General features: G+C 38.7%; 1 protein-coding gene across 2 annotated transcripts in view; it reads right to left on the reverse strand.

Annotated features, from left to right (window-relative positions):
- LOC122081822 (mediator of RNA polymerase II transcription subunit 27) overlaps positions 1 to 13,150 on the reverse strand; it is a 64,818-nt gene extending 51,668 nt beyond the window's left edge. Inside the window, exons 1-2 of one of the 2 annotated variants that reach the window (XR_006141233.1) lie at positions 12,704 to 13,150; positions 4,688 to 4,853 (exon numbers count right to left, since the gene is read on the reverse strand). Coding sequence is in view for 1 of the 2 variants with exons in the window: in XM_042649147.1 (XP_042505081.1) it covers positions 4,688 to 4,853; positions 12,704 to 12,983 (446 nt within the window). In the remaining variant the exon portion in view is untranslated. The remainder of the gene's footprint in view (positions 1 to 4,687; positions 4,854 to 12,703) is intronic. The other variant, XM_042649147.1, reaches the window with a different exon arrangement.
- Positions 13,151 to 21,786: the final 8,636 nt, after the last annotated feature.

Here is a 21,786-nt window from a genome sequence, read left to right on the forward strand (position 1 = left end):
AAGATATGCAAAAGGTAGGGCTCGATTCTAATATGACCGTGGATAGAGTTATGTGGAGGACAAGGACCCGTGTAACCAACCCCTTGTAGGGGATGTTCCTATGGTGCTGCTTTGACTACTGTTTTTTTTCCTTTACCTCCTCTTATCTCATTTTACTACCTTTTTGTTACTTCCTTTTATTCTTATCTCTATTACTATTTTAGACCCTATCGGTTCCGTGTAGCCAACCCCATTTAGTTGGGAGAAGGTTATGGTGATTGTTGTTGTTGTTGTTGTGTAAGATATACCATGATAGGGGCACACTCCCTATCGTGGTTAATTACAAACACCCCCAGCGGCCCCAATGCTGCAACCTTTAACACCCATCAACGTCTGTTGTTTATGTTATTAATGTTCCCAATTTTAATATTAACCTTCTCTCGTAAGGAACATTACAAAATGATTGAACGATACTGCAGCTACTGCCACTTTCTTCCCTTCTTATATTTATCTCAGGACTTGAAGCCTAGGAGAACAATTGATAGGGGACAAGAGTCTGGGCGAGCTCAACAATATGGATGGACCCGAGTGCCCGAACTAACCATAGTGGCCTGGCACTCATGCTCTATAAGGCATGTCTAATGTTTTCGCCTGGAGCTTGCCACCTTTCTGTGGTTGCTTTGAACAAAAAAGTTTCCAGACTTCCGGTTTTCTATGTCTAATATTGTTTAACCATTTTGATGCAATATATATGAATTTGCCAAGTGTACAACCACTTATTCATACAATGGTAGCAGCAGCAAATGAGCCTTTTGAAATTATCTATGCGGGCCATTGTCCTCTTCCTTTGTCGGTTTGCAAATTTTGTGACTTCATTGATACTAAACCTGTGCTACAAGGGTTATTATTTTGAAGCAAAGTAAGTCATGTGCATTCTTTATTTACCACCATTGATAAGAAAATTTACGATCAGTTCAATTCCACCAAAAGGCGTTCTTTTTTTATTACAAAACTAACGTAGATATGATAATATGTGAAGGCTACATCCTTAACAGTCGGCAAAGGAAGCCCACAGGCCACAACTGTGGACAAAAAATATGTAAATAACAAAAATGCGGAAAGAATATAGATAATGAATTGCAATCAGGACAGTATGCCACCAGGACACTTCAGAATTGGAACTGCACCCATGTCTGAAATGGGTGGAGAAAGACTCCAGCAGCTACCTAAATGTTACAAGTAACCCTAAACATAGTACAACAAAAAATAAAAACATTTTAGGTGTGTCTGCTAAAATATTTGGATCTTTTTTACCATACTTAGGAAATTACTTATGTGATATTAAAATAATTTTAAAATATTTAAACTAAGAAAAGATGTATAACACCCCAGTTGAAGTCCCAATCTTCTACATCAACCAGCCCAACAACATTTGTTCATTTCCAGTTCTAACACCTGACCGGCATCCATGCGACATGGTCAGGACAGGAACCAGAAAAGTACTACAAGTCTAAAACTAAACCAGTATTTTCCAGGCCGCATTAGCTTCAAATCATATACATCCCAACAACACTATTGAGGGTGATCCCGGGGATCAGAAATGCTATTCAGAATCACCATGGCCCTGTTTGTTTCAAGGAGAAAAAGGGGTGGAAAAGTGAAATTGGTGGGGGCCCAGGTACGATGAAGTGAGGGAACAGAAAAGGAAAGGAAAGGGAAAGGGGGGAAAGGATGGGTTTGTGGGCCCCACTTTAAATAAAATAACCCATTTACACTTGTTTTTCCTTTCTTTACTTCTTCCTCCTTCACATATACAACCAACAAAATGCCAAGGTGGAGTCAGGGAGGCGAGGAGAGTTGGGGTAGGGGTCGGGGTCGGGGTCGGGGCCAGGGCTAGGGTGTGGGGCGCCGGGGTTGGGACAGAGGGAGTGGAGTTGGGGTTCGATGTGGAGAAGAAGGTTGCCTTATTCCTTATAACTCAACAGAACCAGCAAAGGTAAAAACCAGTTCGTGCTCTCTCATGCGATCACTGATTCAACTGAGATTTTGGGCGAAGATTAGCAACCCATATCCCTCTAGAATGCAAGCAACAGACGGAAGGATCAGCACCTAAAGTTTAAAAAGAAATCCTGAAATCAGGTCTGGCGGTGGTTTTGAAACAACCTGGTTTGCAGGTTTCGATTCATACAAACCACGTAATATTCTGCTACCAAAAATCAACTGCAGAATTAGTCCAGCGAAAATATCAAGGAACCAAAGTTCAGGTGGAAAAGCCCATGGCTTATTTGCAGATTTTGAGAATTTGGGTTTCTTCTTCGCAGAGGCAACCAACCACGGCTTATTCACAGATTATGAACGATACTCGGCATCAGAACCTTGGATCTTGCGTACTATGCAGTCAACAATGGGAGAACTTATTCGTATTGAACAAAGGTATCAGAGAGAGCCATTGCTCATTTCCCATGAATAGAGCAGAAGTCCCACCAAATTTGGTGGGACTTTAAACAGTGGTGGGGTGGGAAAAATAGGTAGACACGTAATCTGACAGATTCCATAATATATGGATCATTGTTTGTTAATATCCCACCCCCACGTAACCAAACAACCCCTGTTTTCAGTATTCTATGGAAAAGGAGGACAATTATCCCCACCCTTTTTTAACATCCCACTTTTACCCGGCAAACAAATTGGCCCCATGGGTCTACACGAAAAGTAGAAAGCTAAAATGAAAGGACTAGTGACAGAACAGTAGATGAAGTGAAGAATGGCAAAATTGTAATTAACAGGAATCTTAAATGGCAGTTAAGGAAATTAAGGGTAGAAGGACATAAGGGGGATTAGCACTTAAAGGAAGAGGAAAGATTTGGAATAAAACCAAAATAAAGGATAATATTGAATTACATGAAGGAGGGGCAAAAAGAAAAAATAAAGCTAAAATCCAATATATCATGGGAAGGGGCTGGGTTGTCTTCAACCTCCCGATCGAAACAAGGAGGTGGAAAACCCAGCACAGCTTCAAAGGAGAGAACTCCTTTGGTGCTTCTTTGTTTGGCCTAATATTTTGATCGTAGGTGGATGATGTATCATGTATGGACCTCTGGATTACACACAGTGAACAGCCAACAAGGATGTCCAGGAAAGCAAATCAAACTCTGCAGATCCTACCAGGCGGTAGTTGCAGGTCCATTGCAGGTTACATAAATATAACTCGCAACAGGAGGTCCTGGTTTCAGAAATATAACTCTCAACCAGAGATTCATTCGGACGAAACTCTAGGGTTTGAACCGCCCTTGCATAAGGTATTTAATTCCACAATCTGAGAGGGGAAAAGAAGAGGATTAAAGGGTTCAATGCAACCACATGGATGGCATCCAGTAATGTCAAATAGAAACAGAAAGAAAGAACAAGAAAGAAAATATGAGGGAAGAAGAAAGGAAAGCAAGGAAGAAAGAAGAAGGAAAAGGGAATGAATCTGGTAACAGGAGAATCGTAACAGATGGGAAGGATGGGATCAATGAGGAAGAGAAAGGAGAAGAGAAAGAATCTCGCAACAACAATCACGCCACACCCACAGTGAGCAAACTCAATAAATTTTCTATTCCAAATCTAAAACCTATCGTTGATTACATGTATATAAAGAGAAGAAATAAAACAAAGAAAGACTCCTAACTGGAATGTAAGGCCCAAACTAACTCAAAACTTACCTCCTACTTCCTATTTCCAAAGTAAGCTACTCAAAGCACAACATAATAATATAAAAGAAATCAAAGACTATAAGTTAAAACTCAAATAAATAACTAAACCACTACCAGCCTTTATAAGTCCAAAAACCAGGTGGGTTGGACCGGTTCTGTCTGGGCTGGGGTTTCCAAACCCAGCCATGTTGGTCCAGCTATTTGAGTGCCACTCTATCAACTATACTCCAGGAAGAACTTCCACAATCAATAAGTTCCTTTCTTTGATCCTTCCCAATAAATCCATCACCATTATCATTACACCAGAACACCTCGATAGTCTAACAAATTATATTATCCTTATTACCTATCCTACGCCTGAAAGAAGAACTTCCAACAGTTTTAGCTTTTCCAGAAATGCTGGAAGTGAAGCTTTAAACAATAAACCAACATTAGACTGAGACTTTTTTTTTTGGATGAACAAAAGAATTCATTACCAAGAGGAAAAGAAAAACAAATAGAAAGGAGGGAGAAGCCGAAAAGGGGCAAAAACTCCAGGGGGGAGGGGGCAAAACCAGGAAGCAACCCTACAACAAGAGGCCGCTAGCCCAAAAGAAAAAAGGGGAAAACATCATTGGGGTGGGGGGGGAGAATGGAGGTTGGGAGGCCCCAGGAGACAACAATGAGCCTGTTCCTTGGGGAATCACAGACAGGCCAATAACTGAGTTTCAGACTTTTATTTAAACATTAATGAACATTTCTACACATTTCAACCTTGATCATCACATATAATGCCATTTTACATCTGCTTTACAGAAATACGTCATGCTGCCATTAAAGTTCTAAAAAGTAACACATCTTTCTATCAAAAATTGCAAATGTAAAGGAGGTCAATACTACATATCATTGCAAAACGATGGAGAGAAACAGGAGCAGAATATGGAGAACACTTTCAAGTGATTAATGAACAAGTGTAGAATATTGATAACTTTAATAACTTCTTTTACTGCAATATCCAAGTTTTATCAATCTACCTGGCTCTGTCAACAGCTGATGCACCAGCCTGGCCAGCTAGTTGACGTTTCCAAGCATAAGCAACAACAGCTCCATCTGGACAAACAAGAGGCATGTGCAAACCCCAAGAATTACTTCGCGAACGAAGAGATCCAGTGAGAACCCCGGAATCTTCCAGTTGCCTTCCTAGAAATTAAAGAATTCAAACATTTAAAAATGCTAAAATATTTCACACTTGAAAATCAATTATTCATCACCCCCACCCCATGGTGGTGCTCATCAATCAGAGATCCATACCATCCTCTGAATAATCAGATATGGCCATTCATAGAAAAACCTTGTTTTGACTAAGAAACCTTAGCTTCATTACCATATTTCAAGACCAAAAATCAATAAAAGGCAAGGGGATATACTAATCTTCTTACTGAGGCAGCTGAATCAGAACTAAAGATCATTTTCTACAAATTTTCAACATTGTTTATCTTTGAAAGGAAATATATTTAAGAACCATAGCAACCATTGTTCCCCGAAAACAATAGATTGAAAAAATAATATGTCATTTGTAAACTGAAGACAATAACATAAGTTATCCACAGTGACAAGGGGAACTGATTGCATAAAAGTTTGACAAATCCTATTCAGGAGACAGGATATGATACCCACAATATAACCAGACAATCTCAAAAGGAAAACAAAGAAAAGTAAATAAAGAAACAAAGATACCAACCAAAGCTAATTCTGTGGTGGTGCTGAGTCAGACTCAGAAAGGCTTTCATACCTAACACCAAAGACAATATTTTTCCAAAAGAACCAAGTTTAATAGGAAGGTAATTCTTCCTTGCCTGTCTTTAAATTCTTACTCAGAATAGGAAATCCAAACTGCAGTAAACGAGTGAAGGACATGGTATACTCTATGAATGGACATTAATAAAGAATAGCTATAGATTTTTCATTTCATGAACAGACAATAGTTTCTGTTGGTTTTATGCCTCTACTAAGGTTACACGTGGACTAGGATTATGTTCTGGTCCCAAGTAAGTAACACATGTTACAAATCATACAACTCAAATCAACTCAACAAAGGCTCATCCTAACAAAATGTGGTCAGCTACACGAATCCTGTTTTGTCATTCAACTCTATCTAAGGTCATATTAGTTTATAACCCAAAGGCATCTGTATTCATTTTTGTTAAAGACTGTTCACGAAGTGGACACTCCCCCTATCGTGAACAGTCTTTAACAATTTTCATTAATTCAACCGAGGTGATTTTGGCATTTTGGCATACCCATTGTTCTTTGATTTCTCTAATCTATATCATATCACTCTGATGCAGATAAATCACAGAATTGGGCTTGTTTTTGTAGAAATAATTCTTGGGTTGGGTTACACTTTACTAAGCTTAAAATATAGGTAAGAGTTGGTAACACGAGTTTTACTGTGCAGTTAACTTGGGGTTGTAGTGTTTGTCTTCTTTTAAATTCCATTACTATATTTTGTCTTATCTTAGGTAGACTAAGTGAGATGTTAGATTGCAAGCTTACCAAAACGTCTAGTGCATACATAAATTATTGGTCCCGGACATGTGCCTTGGTACACAAAATCGTAAGATAGGGAGCCCATTTGCCCTAAATAAGGTGTGGGGGGCTTTAAAGGTGATTCCTTAAATTCATTTACTGATAAAGTGGTCACACAAGGAAATTGGGACTTTGAGGGAGACACTAAAACGATGTGAAACGAGATGTCATCTTGTATCAAGAAGGTTGCTAGAGAGATTCTAGGATGATCGAAAGGAATACATCATGCCCCTAGGGAGACTTGGTGGTGAATGATGACGTTCAAGCAGCCATTCAGACTAGGAAATCTAGTTTTAAGAGTTGGCAAACAAATAAGGAGGAAGAAGGTCTCAAAAGGTATAAATTTGTCATAAATGAAGCTAAGAAAATAGTGGGGATAGCAAGGGCGAAGAAATATGATGATCTTTATAATAATATGAACATAAAGGAAGGAGGCTACCTAAAATATAGCTAAATGAGAAAAATGAAGAGTATAGACCTCAACCATGTTAGATGTATCAAAGTGATAATGGCATGGTACTAATAAGGGTGAGGAAATTATGAAGAGATGGAAAGAGTATTTCTTCAACCTACTAAATGAAATCTGCCTCTATCTCTTCTATAATATTCACCTTCCACGGTTTTGGGATCTTCTTCTTCGAGCAATAGTGCCTTGGAAGATGACACTACCTACCAAGACACCATATGTCATAGATATATACACAAAATTAGGGTATCCGAAGTAAAAGAGTACTTAAGAAAGATGAAAGTAGGCAAGGCACCATGCCCAGACGAAGTCCCAATAATATTGTGGAAGAACTTAGGAATCCATGGTTTAACCTGGCTAACCAAGTTGTTTAATAAGATTATGAGCACAAACCAAATGTCAGATGAATGGAGAAGTATTGTGGTCCCGATTTACAAAAATAAATGTGATATTCAAAGTTGCAATAACAATAGAGGAATAAACTACTTAGTCATACGATAAAAAAGATATAGGAGAGGGTTATTGAAACGCAGCTGGAAAAGGAAACTATAATTTGGATGACTTAACCAGCGACACACAAGATGAGGTGCCTTGGTGTATGCTTTTTGCTGATACTACTATCTTCATGGATGAGAAAAACAGGGATTAGCACCAAGTTGGAGTTATGGAGATCAAGCATGGAATCAAAAGGTCTTAAAATAAGTAGAACAAAGACGTACTCTGCCCAAGTGCTTGCTGGATTCGCGCCCTAGCTGATCATAAACCAAAGAAGCAAGGGTGATCTACGATCAACTCACAATCCTATTACTAAGATGCATTAGCATGCTTTGACGCGTTAGCACACTATGTTAGAGTTTTGGTTTTCTTGTTGCATTAGCATGCTTTGACGTGGGAGCACGCTTATAGGTTGCACGCACCTGACTCATAATTGGGCCACCAAAAGTTAATGAGATGGTGAATATCGGTGAGAACGTGATCCCATAAAGAGATTATTTTAGGTATCTAGGCTCAATTATAAATAAAGAAGGTATGGAAGATGATGTTGCTCAAAGAATTAAAATAAAAATGGGTGAAGTAGAGAGGTGCGTCCGGAGTGCTATGTGATCGGTGTATTCCGTTAAAGTATAAGGGCCCGTTTGTTTAACGGATAAAAAGGGGGTGAGAAACTTATGAGGGTGGGTCCCACATGTTGGGAGTTGGGTTGACAAGAAAAGAGAAAAAAAGGAAATAATGGAATATGTTATTTTTATTAAGGTGAGATCTATAGGAAAGAGAGACAATGGAGGTGGGGTGGAATTCTATGAAAAGAGAGGAAATAGGAGAGAGATAGACATAAAACAACTTTCCATGAAGATTTTGGTAGGACTTTGGAAGTGAGTGGGGTGGAAAAAGTCAAGTGCCACATCGGCAGACAACAATTATTACATTAAATGACCTTGTATAATAAGTTTCCCACCCCACTTATTGAAGCACTCATACTTGTGGTAGTTTGTGGGAAACAAATTTCCCAACCCTTGTTATCCGTCAAACAAAAGAAGCCCAAAGGAAAATTTTATAGGACTATTATATGACCACCTATGCCGTATGGTGTAAAATGTAAGGCAGTTAAGAAACACCATATAGATAAACTAAGTGTAGCAGAGATGAGGATGTTGAAATGCATATGTGGCAAAACCAGGAGGGATTAAGTAAGGAATCAACATATTAGAGCTGAGTTAGGAGTAGCTCCGATACATGATAAGCTTCAAGAATGTTGTTTTATGCGGCAACGTGGCATGTCCACGTTCAATGGAGACCTTAGGATGCTCTAGTACGGAGAAGTGATTAAATTCAAATGGAATGCACTAAAAGAGCCAGGGCCAGGCCTAAAGTAACCCTAGGAAAGGTGTTGAGAAAATGCATGCATAGCTTAGGACTTGTTTCTTGTATGACTATGAATAGAGCTGATTGGACAACAAGGATCTATGTAGCCGACCCTATTTAGTTGGGATAAGGCTTGCTTGGAGAGCAAGGATCTACGTAGCCAACCCCATTTAGTTGGGATAAGGCTAGTTGTTGTTGTTGTTTTAATTTCTAGTGCAAGTCTTTTAGTGGAATGCTTACTTCCTATGGCTGGTCAATGGGTTGTGTTACATTAACGGCCTATGGCCTCTCCATCGATTTGAGAAGTAAAACCAGTTCAGTTTTCTGAAATTTTTCTGTTGTTGTTTCAGTAGTCGTTGTTGTGGATTCAGAAGTCTGTTTGTTGGATTTCCAGCCTGGTTACCCTTTCTTTTTATTTATATCTAATATTCAAGATTAGAGTTAGTTTTGCTACCAAATCTATACTCCATGTGGCACCCCCATTCTGTTTTGATCCAGCCAGGTTCTTCTCATAATATCCCCAGTTACTGTGCTGAGTTATCTCAAAATGAGGTAAAAGGTTCTGTTATTCAGCTCTCTAAAGTCCTATTTGTTCTACAAAATTCTAATCGAGTTATAAACATGCTACCTGAAATCCTAGTAGCAATAGGGTTCTGAAACTCCCAATTTTGTTACAGATTTAGTCAAACTTTGCAAGCTGAATCTGCTGATAGAATAGGATATTCTCAATTGGAGTTTGGGACCATTCTGAGATTTCTGTTCTGCTATGAAGCAGCAGGCAATACAACAGAGAATAAGCCAGCTACTTTTCTTAATCTTTCTTGCCTGCTCAAAGCTATGGCATCCCAACGATCCTCTCTGAAAGGGTGATTTTCTGCTAGGGTAAATATTCTCCTAAATCTGGTAAATCTAAGATCCTGCCATGAACCAGTTTCTGCTAAACTATTCGGGCCTAGATTTCATTACTCCTTTAACAGTGCATCCAATGTACTTCATTGTACACGTCACAGCACTTCAAACTACTATATGAACTTATCACCTATTGGAGCCACTCCCAAACTACCTCTAATGGGTTCATTTTTTTTTTTCTAATTTTGCCACTCGTCCACCACAACATCCTCACCTCAGCTACCTTATTATCTAAGAGTTGTTTCTTTGTTGCCCAACATTCAGCTCCATACAATATTGTTTTCTAATAAAATTTTCCTTTGAGCTTTAGTGATATGCGTCGATCACATAACACTCCTAAAGCACCTCTTCATTTCATCCACCCTACTCTAAATTTATGAGAAAAATCTTTATCAACTTCTTCAGTTCTCCCTTATTTAGGAACTAACCTTGGCAGGGATCCTGAAAATATAGTAGGAACTGGAAAGAATGAGGTAAATAAAGCATTTGCCCATTCCAGCACATGGGTGTTTTGGTTCAGCAACCTTTTTCTTTTATTTATTTATTTTTTTCCCTACTACATCATGAAGATGCTCTATCATAATTATGCATACAGAATGCAAACTTTAATTTCCCATTTTCAGTTTCTTTTATTTATTTATTTTTTCCCTACCACATCATTAAGATGCTCTATCACAACTATGCATACAGATTGCAAACTTCAGTTTCCTTTTTTCAAATTTTGATGCCACTGCTAGATAAAAATTTCCTCCAATGCAAAATTTTTTTTTTTCAAGGCCGTTTTAATAAGGGTAGTTATCCACATAACAAAGGAATGTCACTTTCCAGAAATTATAAAATAAATACAAAATCCATTTTTAAGGTTCTTCTAAACTGTTTGTTCCTGCTTACAGTTGGAATAGTGCACAATAATGTCTAGAGTACTGATACATATGCATCGACATGCACGAAATGCCAATACAAGGAGAGGTATTTTATCGAATTAGACTCTAAAATTTGACATGTGGCTAATCTAGACCAATTTTTCTCTATCCAACGGTCAAAATATACACTTCATCCACCTACATGGTAGAAAAGACGCTTTACAACATTTAGAAAAATAGCAAACCCTTGTGACAATAATAATTCGCCTTTTATTAATTAAAAATTTTATCATTTCCCATTTATTTATTATTGTGCATTATGATTTATCATTGTGATATAATAATTTCATGTAAGATACAAGATGATGATATAAAGTTACTGATGTAGGTTAGGAAACCCCACAAGATCAGAAAGGTCTAGTGAGTAATAAATGATTTGGAAACTTATCAGTTGAGTATGATTTCGATGCTGTTAAAAGTTTATCCAGTTAACTTTTCCGACAAGACCAAGATCTTGTAATCTTGAGCTCTACTGGAAAAAGCTACAACCAATTTCCAGGTTGATAAATTCTACAGAGGGACTCTTTCTTAGGATTTTTTATTTTTGATAAATTCTTAAAAAGAAAAAAGAACAACCCAGTGCACGAGGCTCCTGCTCCTACAAGGTCTGGAAGGGGCAAGTGTGTATGCAGCCTTACCCCCTGCTTCGCAAAAGAGGCTATTTCCAAGTTTTGAAAAATTCTTTCTTAAGAAAAAATATTTTTACAGAACATATTTCTTAGATTGATATTTTTATTGCTCGGGGAAAAGGTTTGGAGTTGTTAAATTGGAATTAGAATCATATTAGGGGTCTTAGTTTAATTAGAAAATTAACTAAAGTCTTGAGTCACAATAGAAGTAGGAATGAGAAGTTTATGTTATTTTGTACTGCTGATTGTATTCTTGCTGCTGCCCTCTCAATCTTTAAGCATTCTTGGTCAGTTCTTTCCAAAAAATTTCATGGTTCTTCCTTATTTCTTCTTCGTAACACAGGCTCCATATTGGTTTTTCCTTCTGTCTTCAAGATCTAATAATTTTTCCTTCCAACTCTACTCTAATCTATTATCCTATGTGAACCCAAGTAGCAGCACTAAACTCCCAAGGTTACAACTTGCTTTGTAACATACAGCATTTCACAATATCCTCCAACTGTGCTGCATCTTCTGCCCATGTCTAATTACAACAACAACTCAGCCTTATCCCAACTAAATGGGGCCGGCTACATGGATCCATGCAAAGACAGAGATGAGGTTCAGTTGTGTATGCTCTTCGCTGATGATATTGTTTTGGTGGATGAGACAAAAGCAGGGATCAACAGAAAATTGGAGTTATAGAGATCAACCTTGGAATTAAGAGGTTTTAAGGTAAATAGCACGAAGTCAGAGTATATGATGTGTAGCTTTAGTCATACTATGATGGATTATGAAATGGTGAAAATTGAGGAGAGAGAGAGATACAGCAAAGTGATTACTTTAGATACATGGCGTCAACCATAAATAAGAAGAAGACAGAGGATGATGTTTCATGGAGAATTAATTGGGACAGATGAAATGGAAATGTGTGTCCAGAGTATTGTATGACTAATGTATTCCTTTAAAGCTTAATGTAAAATTCTATAAAACTGTCATATGATCAGTTATAATGTATGGGGGAGAATGTTGGGCAATTCAGAAGTGTCATATAGATAAGTTATGTGTAGCAAAGACAAGGATGTTGAGATAAATATGTGGAAAAACTAGGAAGGATAATGTAAGGAATGACCATATTAGAGCTGCATAGGGATTAGCTCCGATTCATGAAACAGTACTATATTTTTCTTTTCTTGATTTCTACTTGACTATTATTTATTATCTAGAGTTGTCATATGTTGCTCAGGAATAAGTTTTATGGAGATGTTGTAGGTTACTGGTTTGCCTTTTCTGTTCCTTATTGAGTGTAGGTTAAGACATTTTAATTCTTTGTTGAAATGTTTTCATAAATTTTAGCACAAGAAGTCATTCATGAGTGTCATGAAATTCATGAGCTGTAAAATACAGATAAAATAAAGATCCTCTTTTTTTTTTTCTTTTTTTCTTTTTTTCTTTTTTTAACTGTTAATAGTTCCAATCTAAAAGCAGACCTTCTCTTGGAATAATTAATTAGAAACTAATACCGCAACTACAACTGATATTTCCTTTAGCTCCTCAATTTTAAGTCAAACTAAAAAAAAAAAAGAGAGGGGGGGGGGGGGGTGAAGAAATGTAAGTATAAGAAGACACAACCTAAGGAAGAGAAAGTGAAAGAGAGGCATAGTTCTCTCCAAGTGTATCAGTAGTAATTACCAATGGCTCGGAGATCTTGAAAGTGTTGACGCATCAAAGCCTCCTCTTTGAGGATCAAATGTAGGGGTTTGTTGGATTGATGAGGCTGTGTGGTCACAAAAAGCGCTTCGAGGAGACGATCTGCACCTATCCTAATGTCAGCGATTAGACGACTGGCGCGCCCCAGACTCTCCATTGCCATGGCCACCTGCTTTGGCGGTGCATCCGCTTGTGTTTCGCCGGATTCCGCCGGCTCCGTCTGTGGGGTTGTGACGGCCGGTGCCTGCAGTTGCTGCTGCATATTTTTCCACCGCTTACAGCCGTTTCTTTTCGATGGAGGGAGGGACACCTCAGTCAAAATCTTCACTTCGCGCTTGTTTTCTGGGGTATACGACTCACGTTGCTTCGCTACTTAATTTATCGTCTAAACAGAATTTTTCATGTCCAAAACCTCGACTGGCGAATTGTTCGAGATTTTCCTTTTACCCAAAAAAAAAAAAGGAAAATTACTGACTCCCTTACCCAATTTTTTTCTCTGATTCCCCCATATAAGTAAAGTTCTAATTCTTCTTCTCCCCTGATAATCTAAAATGCCCAAATTAACCCTCCATTCATTTTTTTTTTTCTTTTTTTTATTTCAAGTCATCCCATTATTATTTATTTCATTTTTATTTACAAGAATGGGACCCACGTTCTTCTTCCTCCGTATGATGATTTCTCCTCAGCATAGCAGGGCGAACCATCCCAACACTCTGCCCTGCCACCACCAACTCAAGTCTCACCCCACTTACCCCTCTACCATGGGCCTATATCTAGTGCAAAGGTACATGCTATGAGAAAATTTAGAAAGAGAGAGAGAGAGAGAGGAGAAAAGAGAAGCGATGGAAAGAATGAAATCCAAAGGTTATTGGTGTTAGAGATATACATGAAGCATTAGTCAAAATCATCTCCATGCTTATCTTCATCTTCAACGTGAGGGCTCCGACATGAACATGGTTTAATCAATTCCCATCTCCTTGACATTCTTCTGAACATGAGGTGAAAAGGAAGTGGGATTATCTCAAATTGTAGAGTTCTAGACATCAATGCAACGTTGTTAAAAAACCCAATTACCTCACCACCTTGAAGCCAACTTTGAGGCCAATCTCTCCCTTCTTGCTGGCCTAGAACCAAACTGTCATTGAATCCATCATAACCCTCCCCCAAATGGATCAGAGATGTCTTGATTGTATTAGGAATCTGAATTTCAACGGCTTATTTTATAGGTTCAACTTACACGATCTATCAAAAACACAATCAATATTGAAAGAGAATGGACGCATATGTGGTCAACCACACCAAGATGAAGGTGTGAAATGGAGTGAAACTCCAAGTTGATGACTTCATAAAGAGCTTCCACCATTGCAATCAATGTTTGTTCTAGGTTGGAGGATGGAGTTGCCTTTGCAGTTGTGAGCCACATATGATACCAACGTATACCTTACCAAGTTAATGATATTCTTTATTGTCACTTGAATTTTAAAGTTTGTCAGACACCCAATCCAAAGGCCTTGCGGCAACATCTTAAATATAAAATATATAATAAGAAAGGAGAGAGAATGAGATGAGGTTAAGAGGTCATTTTACAAACACCAAAGATGAAAGAAAGGTAAAAGTTTTTTTTTTTTTTTGGGGGGGGGGGGGGGAATAAAAAAACAATAGTTCGATTCAAGGGGAGTGATCCTAAAAACCCAAAAAAAGGGTAGTTCGAGATTTTTCTACCCAAAAAAAAGAATAGTTCAAGATTTCACCTATATAGGGAAATGTTTCCTAACTTTCCAATGAGAGAGTGCAGCACTGCATGTGTGCGAGGGCCAATGGAAGTGCATGAGAAGCATCAATATAGACATCATTTTCTATTTCATAGGGAGTAGGCCAACAATTTCATTTCCCATGTGTCTAGGCATAGGGCCACTCTTTCTCCACCCCCCCCCCTCATTCATCCCTGAAATTTCACTTATTTTGGTTTCAACTAGGTTGTGTTTCGATGGCAAGATATCGATAGAAAAGAAAAAAAGCATCTAGAAAAGCAACGAAAATAATTATAATTTTTTTTTGGGGGGTGGGGTGTGGGGAATGTGGTCACTATGCTCAACACATGGGAGTGTATTGGGCAAAATGACCATCCCACCCCCCATGAAATAGAAAATGATGCCTTTGTTGATATTTCCTTATGCGCTTTTATTGGCCCCAATGTACACATAAGAACCACACTTTCCTAAAAAAAGTGAAAACCAAAATTGGTTGGCATAAAAAAGAAAATTAGAAAAAAAAAAAAAAAAAAATTTCATTTCTGTTTGAATAGCAAAGAAAAGAAAAAAAATTGTTGTCCTACGAAGTTTAGAGTAAAGATTTGAATTTATTTAAAATCATTCTACATACCATGAAGTCGTGAGTGCAAATCCTATCTCACGCCTTCTAAAATAATAAGCAAGGGGCCCACATAAATACTCTCTCCTCCTACAAAATGTAAGCCCGCTAGTAGACTAACTGATATCTACTATCATGGGAAAAATCTAACCTGAGTATATACAAATAGAAAAGAAGAATGTTGGCCAATCATATGGCCCATGCACTAGTGTAGGTGTCACACCCCGCTCACACAAAACTGAACCGGTGACTGAGTTAACCCCGGTTAACTCACAAACCTACCTGGATCAACAATGCAGTAATCGCAATAAAGCATACATCTACTAAACTAAGATCAAACCTGTGTTTTTAGTGGAAGACCTGTTCATAATAATACCTGTAATTGTTTCCCAAATACTTAATACCCAAATTGAGCTATAAAAGTTATATACATTTATGCCCAAAGGCATGATATGTATCAAAAATATAACAATTTAAGCATCAAGTAACAAAAGGGAGTACATAAAAAAGAATAACTCAGGAGTCACAGTTGTCATGTAGCACAATCCTCGCATATGCAATCAGCATCGTGCTCAAACTCATCAGAGACCCACCAGTCCTCATATGAAAATTCCACAGTGGGGCCCGACTCCTGATCACCAGGCAGGTGACCTACAAAACCACCTAAAAAGAGTTGTGCACATGGGATGAGCTCACTAGCCCAGTAAGTGGAAAGGAAGACCACACAAGGAAAACCACACTAACAGTCATCACACAAATGCGCCTATATGCAATTCACTTTAACTCTATTAGCCTAACAACATTATTAGATCATAGGTTATGTGCTACTCACAACCATAGTGTGCGTATGCCCTGGGTACGAGCCGCGAACTCCATCCTGCAATACGCCCATAGGGTTGTCGAAGAAAGCCCACCATTAGTACCAAAATTTAAAATGCAAGCCGACTCCTGGCAATTTTAAATGACAGAAAGTGTGACTCCACCAGAAATAAAAGCAGTACAATTAGCCCTTTGAATATACCACCGGGGTTACCAACTGTCCTAGCGATCAGTCGTGCGTACTTCTAATCGCTGCAGAAGTTCGACAATCACAACCCAATGCTTTTCTCCAATGATTCCCCAACATGTAAACCCCTGTTGGGAAGGGTCGTAGCACAAGGGTAAATCACATCCTAGCCACATGCCTCTACATGAGCATAGTACGATTACACAATGGCACCGCGTCCCACACCACAAACCACCATGCACTTGTTTCCAAGCCGACTACGGCATCTAAAATCTAGCATGCATATCATGTCCAAATGAGATTCCTACATCACATACATCAAGACATAATGAATATTCCATCATAACACAATGCATAGCATATTATGTAAGTGCACATTCAAATGCGTGATATGCCATATGTGATGTCTAATCTACACACAAGTGACATGATGACATGGCTAGACTAACATATGTTAAATGATGCATAACATTCTGAAATTAAACAGAGTCCACTCCCTACTTACCTGTATATGTACACGGTGTTTGTACTTGGTACAAAAAAGATTCGATGTGTAGATACATGTATATTGAGTGTAACCTATCATAAACATAATGGTTTATCATTTCACTATTTTTGGGTCAAAATCATTATGTTTGAACACTAAAATCGGGTTTAGAATCATAAATGGAGGTTGCCCATCAAATTTGGACCAATTCTGAAAATTTTAGAAAGACAGGTGAGCTAGAGCCAAAGACCAGTGGGCTATGTAGCCCATCGATTTCAGCCCGTCGGTTACACCAGAGCCCAGAAACTGAGTTCTGGGAACTTAGGTGGGATAAAACCAGAAGATCGATGGGGTAAAGATACCCCTCAGTCTTTAAACGAATTTTTTCTAACATCATTCCCAACACTCCTCTGGCTTAGGGAACTTGTTTGGAGACGATTCGGTGACTCAAATCACTTATCTAAGGTCCAATCATGTACCCTCAACCTAGATATAAGATCAAATTAAAAGAAAAAATGAAGATTCTTACCTCTTTCTCAAGAACACCAATGAAACCCCAAATTTCACTTCTTTCGCTCAAAAACCTCTAAATACTCTAGATCTTCACCAACACTCCTTTCAAATCCTTTAAAATCATTATATAGACCTTCCATTAGACCTTAGATTTGATTATCCAAGTAGGATTAGCAAGATCCAAGTGGGTTATTTCCCAAAAATCAAAAAGAGGGTTTAAGAAAAAGGGTTTTCCTAAGAATCCGTAGAATGTGTACAATACCTACCTCAAATCGAAGATCTCAATGAGTTGATCATTAATCCAGGCTCAAAATACCAAAACCCAGCTCTAATGAAACTCTACGGTCGATTTTCCCTTCTTCTTTCTTCTTCCTCTTTTGCTTTCTTCTTCTTTCTCTCTCCTCTTTACTCTCCCACCGACCAACTAACATCAACGAGGGAAAAGACAATTAATGTCTCCTCTTTTATACCTAGGTCCCCCAAAATATTTTCTAAATCCCAGGTGGGCTATCTCAGGTGGGCTAAATCTCAGGTGGGCTAGCTCAGTTGGGTATATCTTAGGTGGGCTATATCTCAGACGGATATATCTCAGGTGGGCTATATCTTAGGTGGGCTAAATCTCAGGTGGGTATATCTTAGGTGGACTAAATCTCAGGTGGGTATATCTGAAGTGAGCTATATCTCAAGTGGGTTATCTCAGGTGTGCTTCAATGGGAATAAACCCCCACATAATATTAGATTATATGCGCACCCACAATTACTAGTATGTACCTTTACTTTTTGTACATGGCCTCATGGTGCATGCAAGTGCAAGGCTTGAGTGCACGTATTACACTTGGTACCCGCTCGGTCATGTCAGACCACCCTTGCTACCATATTCTATATAGTACCTGTGTCGATTCTCTCCGGTTCAGCCCCTATATGATCAAACCAAGTCAATGCGGTTAATTAGACTGGGTTTCAAAAGTAGTGTGTCACATTACCCCCCTTTTTGAAAATTTCATCCCCGAAATTATAGCACTTGGTTATCCAAAAAGATGAGGATACAAGGTTTGAATATCATCCTCTTTCTTCCAAGATGCCTCTTCGATCAGGTGGTTGGCCCACCGAATCTTCACGAAAGCGATAGAGCAGTTGCAGAGGGTTTTCATCTTCCTATCTAAGATCTCAGTCGAGTGTTCTTCATATGTCATATCAGCTTCTAAGTATTCCGGTTCCACAAGTAGTACGTGGGATGGATCATGAACGTATTGCTTCAACATGGATACATGGAAAACATTGTGAACACTACTGAGGGAAGGTGGTAATGCCAACATGTATGCTACTGCTCTAACTCGCTTCAAAATCTCAAATGGCCCAATACATCTCAGATTCAACTTGCCTTTCTTGTGAAATCTGCTTAGGCCTTTGGTAGGAGATATTTTGAGGAACACTTTCTCTCCCTCTTAGAATTCCATTTCTGTCCTACGGCTATCTGCATAGCTCTTTTGAAGTGATTGGGCTGCTTTAATTCTTTCTCTAATGACATCAACTTTATCACATGTCATCTTAATCATTTCTGGTCCAAGCATTTGACGTTCACCTACTTCGTCCCAGTATAGAGGAGTTTTGCACTTTATACCATACAATGCTTTATATGGAGCCATGCCAATTGTAGTTTGGTAGTTGTTGTTGTAAGCAAACTCTATAAGAGGTATATATTCCTCCCAACTACCACTCATTTCTATGGCACAGGCTTGGAGCATATCTTCTACTATCTGTATTGTCCGCTCGAATTATCTGTCTGTCTGTAGATGGAAGGCCGTACTCATATTCAATTATGATCACAAGGCTTGCTGGAAGCTTTTTCAGAATCTGGAGGTAAACCTCGGGTCTCTATCTGATACAATGCTCACTAGTACACCATGTAAGCGTACAACATTATCCATGTAAAGTTGTGCCTACTTATCCATGGTGTAATTGGTCCTAATCGGAATGAAGTGTGTTGTCTTAGTAATCCTGTCAACCACTACCCAAATTACATCCATTCCCTTGGGTGTACATGGTAGTCCGGTGATGAAGTCCATTGTAATATTATCCCACTTCCATTTAGGTACTGGGAGCGGTTGAAGAGTGTTAAAAGGTCGGTGCCGTTTAGGTTTGACTTTCTAACATGTAAGCCAAGTCGACATATATAAAGCTATTGTGGACTTCATTGCTGGCCACCAGTAGTGTTGCTTTAGGTCTTTGTACATCTTAGTACTTCTAGGGTGAAGAGAGTACTCAAAATTGTGTGCTTCCTTTACTATTTTGTCTTGTATTACTTCGTCGCAGGGTACACACAATCTGCCCTGAAACAATAGTGCCCCATCACTGGCTAATGTAAAGCTAGGGTCATTAATTGTTTACTCTTAAATCTTCTCTTTGATCCACTGCAACTCAGGATCTAAAGGCTATTTCATTATGATTTATTCTCTAATGGATGAGTGTACTTGTAGAGTCACCAAGGACATAGTGGAATCCTCCATAAGATGTATATGATGTTGCACAATGGAAGGGCTTATACCCTTGATATCAGCCATGGTCCAACCTAGGGCTTCCTTATTATCTTTTAACACTTTAAGTAACTCCTCTTCCTGGCTAGAAGTCAAATTTGAAGAAATTATTACAGGAAGAGTCTGGTCAGGCCCTAGGAAAGCATATCTCAAATTAGATGGCAACTCCTTAAGATCTAGCTTAGGGGGCTCAACTATGGAAGGTTTGGGAATGGAATTGGAAAGGGGTCCTAAGGGCTCCACAAGTGTGTGAAGACTCAAGACTTCAGAAAAGAAATTTTCACTATCATCATCCAACTCATCCATACACTCTTGGAATTCTGAATCAAAATCAATATCAAAGTTGGTAACTAAATCATCAGAAAAATCCAAAAAAATCCTCAAGCATGTTGATCTCTTCTTCCATATGTGGTTGCTTGCCAATCCTAAACATGTTAAACTCAACAGTTTGGTTACCAAAAGATAATCTTAGGAAACCATTCCGGCAATTGATTAATGCATTACTGGTAGCCAAGAATGGTCTTCCTAGAATTATTGGGATCTCATCCTTGGTTGAGAAGGGCTTAGTATCTAACACAATGAAATCAACAGGAAAAATAAATTCCCCCACATTTAGTAAGACATCCTTAACCATCCCTTTAGGAATCTTAACAGACCTATCTGCCAATTGAAGAGTAGTTCCAGTGGCTTTCAATTCTCCTAATCCTAGTTGCTTGTACACATGGTAAGGTAAAAGATTCACACTTGCGCCAAGGTTAAGTAAGGCATGCTCAATACAGGTGTTGCCTATGACACAAGATATGGTAGGGCTCCCTGGATCCTTATACTTGGCTGCTATGGGCTGAGTAATTATGGAACTAATGTTACCTGCCAAGAACGCCTTTTTGGGCATACTAGTGATACGTTTGTGAGTACACAAATCTTTCAGTACCTTTGCATAGGCGGGGATCTAGGATATGGCATCCAAAAGAGGGATGTTCACTTCTACCTTTTTGAAGACTTCTAAAATTTTATCCATGGAAGCAGTCTTCTTTTTGTGTACCAAGCGATTAGGAAATGAGATAGGATGAACATAAGGACTGTTAGGGATTTGCCCCTGTTCAGAAGAATCATTTTTGGTTTCCTCAACCAAATCATCTTTAGTTTCAGAAAAATCTTTAGGTTCATCAGACGAACCTGAAACAAGAGGCACACTTGTGTCCTCAACTGAAGGAGAGTTAACATGAGTAATAGATGAGGAAGATTTAGGAGCGCTCTGTAGGTACTCTCTACCACTCCTAAGAGCATAAACAACATTACATTGGTTAGAGAGCCGTTATTGGGTCTGGCCTTGTACTATATTCAGTGGTGCATTAGTTAATGTTTGTGAACTAAAAGGCTGATGATGCCTAGGTTTAGGCTCTGGTTGACTGGGTAAAGTTCCTTTCTCCCTCTCACGCATAATTGAGACAACTTGAGTGAGTTCTCTCATAAGATTTTGATGGCTTGTCATGAGGAGGGCCATATTTTTTTTCAAGTCACTTATTCTACCTGCCTCTCCAGTGTTGGTAAACCCAGGCGGTTGCTGATAAGATGATAGGAGAGGAGCCCTAGGAAAAGTATTTTGAGAAAAAAATTGTTGTGCAAAGGGAGGCCTTTGGAGTCCAGGTTGACCTTGATTATAGAAATTATAAGGCCCTACTTGGTTTCCCTGATTCCAAGAGAAATTAGGTGATTTCTCCATCCTGGATTGTAGGTGTTACTATATGGATTATTCTGGTATAAGACATTAACACTATCATTAGAAGTGCCCCCAGAGGTGTTGGGGCATTCTTCTAGGAGATATCTAGGGGACTGGCACCAAGCACAAATCTTAATCAAATTGACTGATGATGGCTCTCTAGGAACAATAGCCTCAATTCTCTTGGTTAGGCTATCCAAATGGGCTTCCTTGGCTACTATCCCATCCACAAAATATCTTTTTCCTCCTATGGTTCTTTCACTCTCTTGGATTGATTCCCACTCATGGGTTTTGTCAGCTAAGTCAAGTAAAAATTCCCATGCCTTTCCTTCATCTATAAAGGATGTGAATCCCTCAGGGCACATAAACTCTATCATTTGTGTAGTTGGGTAATCAATACCCTCATAAATTATTTGACATAAATGCCATAGGTCT

Source organism: Macadamia integrifolia, chromosome 6 (assembly GCF_013358625.1).
Source record: "Macadamia integrifolia cultivar HAES 741 chromosome 6, SCU_Mint_v3, whole genome shotgun sequence".
In the NCBI taxonomy this organism is placed as follows: Eukaryota; Viridiplantae; Streptophyta; class Magnoliopsida; order Proteales; family Proteaceae; genus Macadamia; species Macadamia integrifolia.